Raw genomic sequence first — 6,000 nt, forward strand, 5'->3', positions numbered from 1 at the left:
TTCCTGCAACACACTACTACTCATAGGCCTCCAGTCAGAGAGACAACCCTTTACTACTACTCTCTGGCTTCTCACACAATGCAAATATCTAATCCTATTTACTACTTTATCTTGTTGGCCAGCCTCCCATGTCAAGTATCTTACTAAAGTCCTTGTAGACAATATCCACTACCTCGCCTTCATCCACTTTCCTGTAAGCTTCCTCAAAAGATTATTTAAGATTGGTTAGACATGGTCTGCCATGCATGAAGTTATGCTGACTATCTTTATTTAGTCTATATCTATCCAAATACTTATATATCCTATCCCTTAGAACACATTCCAATAACTGATGTCAGCCTCACTGGCTTCTAATTTCATGGTTTCTGTGCAACCTCATCAAAGTGATTATCCCTGCTTTATTCTGAATCCTCACTGGATCCCCAGGATATCCACTGAGTGAATATCTGGTCCAGTGTTCTATAAGACATTCACGAGGCCTAATTTGGAGTATTGTGTAGCAGTTCTGGTTACCTAATGCAAACAATGGTGAAATATTGCACTTCAGTAGGGCAAACCAGGGTAGGTCTTACACAGTGAATGGCAGGGCACTGCAGAGTGTGGTAGAACAAAACAATCTGGGAATACAGGTCCATAATTCATTGAAAGTAACATAATATAAAACATAGGAGTAGAATTAGGCCATTTAGCCCATCATATCTGCTCCACCATTTAATCATAGCTGATCCTTTTTTGTCCTGCTCAGTCCAACTCTCCATAACCTTTGCCCTCATGTCCAATCAAGAATCTATCAAGCCCTGCCTTAAATACACGCAATGACCTGGCTACCACAGCTGCCTGGGATAATAAATTCCACAGATTCATCACACTTTGGCTAAAGAAATTTCTCCGCATCTCTACTTAGAAAGGGTGCCCTTCCATCCTGAGACTGTGCCCTCTTCTCCTAGACACCCCACCATGGTAAACATTCTTTCCACATCTACTCTGTCTAGGCATTTCAACATTTGAAAGCTTTCAATGAGATCCCCCCTCATCCTTCTAAATTCCAATCAGTACAGGCCCAGAGCAATTAATGTTACTCAAATGATAACACTTTCATTCCCGAAATCATCCTTGTGAACCTCCTCTGGACTATCTCCAATGCCAGCACATCTTTTCTAAGATGAACACTTTTCTAAAACTGTTCACAATACTCAAGGTGAGGCCTCACCAGTGCCTTATGAAGCTTCAGCATCACATCCCTGCTCTTGTATTCTAGACCTCTTGAATTTGCCTTCCTCATCAATGATTCAACCTGCAAATTAACCTTCAGGGTGTTCTGCACAAGAACTCCCAAATCCCTTGGCATCTCAGATTTTTTGAATTTTCTCCCCATTTTGAAAAGTTTGCATATTTATTTCTTCTACCAAAGTGCGTGACTATGAATTTCCAACATTTTATTTCATTTGCCGCTTGCCCATTCTCCTCATCTTTCTAAGTTCTTCTGCAGCCTACCTGTTTCCTCAGCACTACTTGCCCCTCCAATGGTGTTGCAGGTAGATAGGGTAAAGAAAGTTTTTGGTACATTGACCTTCAAAGATGGGAAGCTATGTTGAATTTGTATAAAATGTTGTTGGGGCTTAATTTGGATTATTACGTGCAGTTCTAGTCACCTATCTACAAGACAAATGTAAATAAGGTTGAAAAAGTACAGAGAAAATTTATAAGAATGTTGCTGAGACTTGAGGACCTGAATTACAGGGAAAGGTTGAATAGGTTAGAACTTAATTCTCTGGTGCATAGCAAAATGAGGTATGATAGAGGTATGCAAAATTAGTGTGATTTAAGACTGTAACACCACATGACATAGGAGATGTTTTGCTTGGACTTTGAGGTGGTAGGGAGGTTTTGTCTGGATTTAGAGGATGTAGGAGAGTTATTCCCTGGAGTTTGAGGTGGCAGGCGAGGTTTTGCCTGGAGTTAGAGGTGGTGGGGGAGGTATTCCCTGGAGTGCAAGGTGGTAGGGTAGATTATGTCTGGAGTTAGAGGTGGTAGGGGAGGTTTTGCCTGGACTTTGAGGTGGTAGGGAGGTTTTGTCTGGAGTTAGAGATGGTAGGGTAGGTTTTGTACAGAGCTCGAGATAGTAGATAAGGTTTTGTGTGGAGTTAGAGGTGGTAGTGGAGGTTTTGCCTGGAGTTAGAGGTGGTAGGGGAGATTCTGCCTGGAGATGGAGGTGGTAGGCGAAATTTTGCTTGGAGTTTGAGGAGGTAGGAGTGGTTTTGTATGGAACTAGAGGTAGTAGAAAGGTTTTGTCTGGTTAGAGGTGGTAGGGGAAGTTTTGCTTGGAGTTTGAGGTGGTAGTGGAGGTTTTGCCTGGATTTAGAGGTGATCAGGAGGTTTTGCCCAGAGTTATAGGTAGTAGGGGAAGTGTTAGCTGGAGTTAGAGGTTGTAGGGGAAGTTATGCTTGGAGCTAGAGGTGGTAGATAAGGTTTTGTGTGGAGTTCGAGGTGGTAGGGGAGGTTTTGCCTGGATTTAGAGGTGGTAGGGACATTTTGCCTGAAGTTAGAGGTGGTAGGGGCAGTTGTGCTTGGAGTTAGAGGTGGTAGAGTACATATTGTTTGGAGTTAGAGGTTGTAGGGAGGATATGTCTGGAGTTAGATGTGGGAGCGGAGGTTTTGCCTGGAGCTAGAGGTGGTAGGAGAGGTTTTACTTGGAGTTGGAGGTGGTAACATGTTCCAGCATATATTCCTGATTTACACTGACCTCAAAAACACAAAGGCCATCTCATTGGGAAAGAGTGAAGTAAAATCTCCACTAACACCTCCAACTCCAGGCAAAACCACTCCTAACACCTTTAACTCCAGACAAAATCTCCCCTACAACCAGTAACTCCAGGCAAAACCTCCCCGACCACTTCAGACTCCCAGCAAAACCTTCCCTACCATAACTAACTCCAGGCAAAACCTCCCCTACAACTTGCCTAGAGTTATAGCTGGCAGGGCAGGTGATACCTGGAGTTAGAGGTGGTAGGAGAGTTTTTGCCTGGAGTTAGAGGTGATTAGGGAGGTTTTGACTGGAGTTAGAGGTTGTAGGGGAGGCATTGCCTGGAGTTAAACATTGTAGGAAAGGTTTTGCCTTGAGTTAGAGGTGGTAGGGGAGGTTTTGTCTGGAGTTAGAGGTGGTACAGGAGGTTTTACCTGGAGTTAGAAGTGTTAGTGGAGGTTTTTCCTAGAGATAGAGGTGGTAGGAGAAGCTTTGTATGGAGTTTCAGGTGGTAGGGGATGTATTGCCTGGAGCTTGAGGTGGTAGATAAGGTTTTGTGTGGAGTTAGAAGTGGTATTGGAGGATTTGCGTGGATTTAGAGGTGGTAAGGAGGTTATGCCTTGAGTTAGAGGTGGTAGAGGAGGTTTTACCTGGAGTTGGAGGTGTTAGTGGAGATTTTACTTCACTCTTTCCCAATGAGATGGCCTTTGGTGCTTTTGAGGTCAGTGAAAATCAGGCAAATATGCTGGAACATGTTAATGTTAAGAAAGATATGTGCTGGAAGTTTTGAAAAACATTAGGATAGATGAGTTTGCAGGGACAGACAGGATATCTCAGGATTCTATGGAGTGTGACGGAAGAGATTGCTGCCCCTTTGGTCAAGATTTTTGCATCTTCACTTCCCAGAAAAGCTGTAAAAGTTGACTGGATAGTAGAAAATATTATTCCTTCATTCAAGGAAGAGATTAAGGATAACTCTACAATTTATAGAACAGGAGTTTGACTTCAGTAGTGTGCAAATTATTGTAGAAAATTCTTAGAAACTTGATTTATGAGGATTTGGAGAAGCATAGCCTGATTAGGGATTGACAGCATGGCTGTGTGTGGGGCGGATCATGCTTCAAGGACTGGAGTGAATTCTTTAAGGATGTTGCAAAGCACATTGATGAAGAGAGAGCAGTGGATGTGACGTACATGGATTTTAGCTAGGTGCTTTATGAGATTCCCAATGGTCAGCTCTTTCATAAAGTCAGGAAACATGGGAAGTCGGGAATCTTGGCTGTGTGGATTCAGAATTGGCTTGTCCATAGGCAGAGGGTGGTTGTAGATGGAATATATCCTGCCTGGAGACTGGTGACTAGTAGTGTTCTGCAGGGACTTGTTTTTGGACTTCTGCTATTTGTGATTTTTATACATGAGTTGGATGAGGAAGTGGAGGACTGTGTTAGTAATTTTCAGACAACACCGTAGTTGCTGTTAAGTTAGTGATAATTGTTTAGAAATTTGTTGTGGGGTACAATATAGGGTGCAGAGCTGGGATGACAATTGGCAGATGGAGTTCAGCCTGGGTATAAAGTGTGGGTATAAAGTGATTCGGATTTGGATTGTTGAGTTTGAAAGCAGAATGTGGGGTTTATGGCAGGATTCTTAACAGTATGGAGGGACAAAGTGATCTTGGGATTCATGACCATTGATCTCTCAAGCTAAGGTAAAACACAAACCAACCAAAAAGGCTTATTTTTATATTTGTGCCTCAGTTAAGATGAGAGAATGTAACAGCGAGATCTCCAGGAAGGCTCAGAACCACTTCTAAACACTGATTCAACATCTCTCTTCAGCTTTCTCAGAACTTTGGTTGTGATATTTCAGTAAATTCACAGGAATAATGAAATGTAAAATGTGATTCTGAACCTCTTTTCCTACCTTTGGTTCTTCTAGGTGAAGATGAAACAAGTGAACTTATGGCAAAGCTGATGAAGAGACGGGAAAGAATGGGAGATGATCCGTAAACACGATGCACACTTCCAAGAATATTATTACAACAAGCCCTTGTCTTATTAAATTAGCAAATGTTAGCATGTTTGGAGTGTATCTAAGTCAAAAATTACTAATCTTTTAACATCAAAACTTTAAAAATGATAGGAATAATCAAAGGAAATAATTCACAGAGTTATAAATTACTTTTATTTTGAAGCTGATCCCAGATAAAAATCTGATTTCTGAAGTTATTTCAGTTTTTTTACTTTGAAATATTTCCAACATTTCTTTCTGTTATATTCAAAAACAGAATTACAGAACATCCATGATTGCTTTTATTCACTGAGGTTTTAATTGAAAAAGCTTCTAATCTCCGAAGTTTTGAGTAGCTGTTAACCAACACTGTGAATCTGAAATTGTAAAGGAAGTTCTAGAAAGGGAAGTGTTCTTTATATTCGAGCTCAAAGAACACACTGCCTACATCATTGCAGATGTTTGATAGCATAATTTTAAAAGTACAACACAAAAGCAGAAATAATTTCTAAAGTCAAAAAGTTCTTCTGAAATCTCATCAGTGAACAATTTCAACATAACACTGATTCAAACAGTAAATATTAGTAGATATTAATGAAGTTGATTGATGAGGAACAAATGGCAAGAGGGACACTTTTATGAGTATGATATCAAGAGTCCAATGGCAGCATGTTTCTGTTAGATGAAGGTTAAACAGGGTAAACTCATCTTGTCCCATTATGCTGAGCACTGGCACTCGCTGCTGTTCACACTGCAGACTGTGTCACAGGATCAAGCTCAAACTATGTCATCAGGTTTGCAGATGACACAACAATGGGTGGTCTCATTAAGAATGATGACAAGTTGGAGTGTAGGGAGGTGATGCACTATCAATAACTCTCTGAGACGTGAGACAAGATATAGGCTTTTATTGGCTGGAAGAAAGAACAAGCAGCAATTGACCACCAGACTACATCCTGGAGACTGAGACCAGGGCTCAGGCTCCAATCGCCTTTATACTGGGGTCCATGGGAGGAGCTACAGGAGCAGTCAGCGTGGGCTGGGGGGTGGTGTAGTTCACCACAGGAGAAAGCAGAGCATCTAGTGCAGGGGTCAGCAACCTTTACCACTGAAAGAGCCATTTGGACCCGTTTCCCCCAGAAAAGAAAACACTGGGAGCAACAAAACCCGTTTGACATTTAAAATGAAATAACACTGCATACAACGTTTTTTTTGCCTTTATGCTATGCATAAACAAACTACAATGT

At 41.5% G+C, this 6,000-nt stretch overlaps 1 protein-coding gene across 1 annotated transcript in view; it reads left to right on the top strand.

Annotated features, from left to right (window-relative positions):
- The window catches only part of LOC132394249 (signal-transducing adaptor protein 1-like), a 108,146-nt gene extending 103,179 nt beyond the window's left edge, over nt 1–4,967 (top strand). The window contains exon 13 of the mRNA XM_059970134.1: nt 4,682–4,967. Coding sequence (XP_059826117.1) covers nt 4,682–4,752 — 71 coding nt within the window. The 3' untranslated portion in view covers nt 4,753–4,967. The remainder of the gene's footprint in view (nt 1–4,681) is intronic.
- The last annotated feature ends 1,033 nt before the right edge of the window (nt 4,968–6,000 follow it).

This window comes from Hypanus sabinus, chromosome 5 (assembly GCF_030144855.1).
Source record: "Hypanus sabinus isolate sHypSab1 chromosome 5, sHypSab1.hap1, whole genome shotgun sequence".
Lineage (NCBI taxonomy): Eukaryota > Metazoa > Chordata > Chondrichthyes > Myliobatiformes > Dasyatidae > Hypanus > Hypanus sabinus.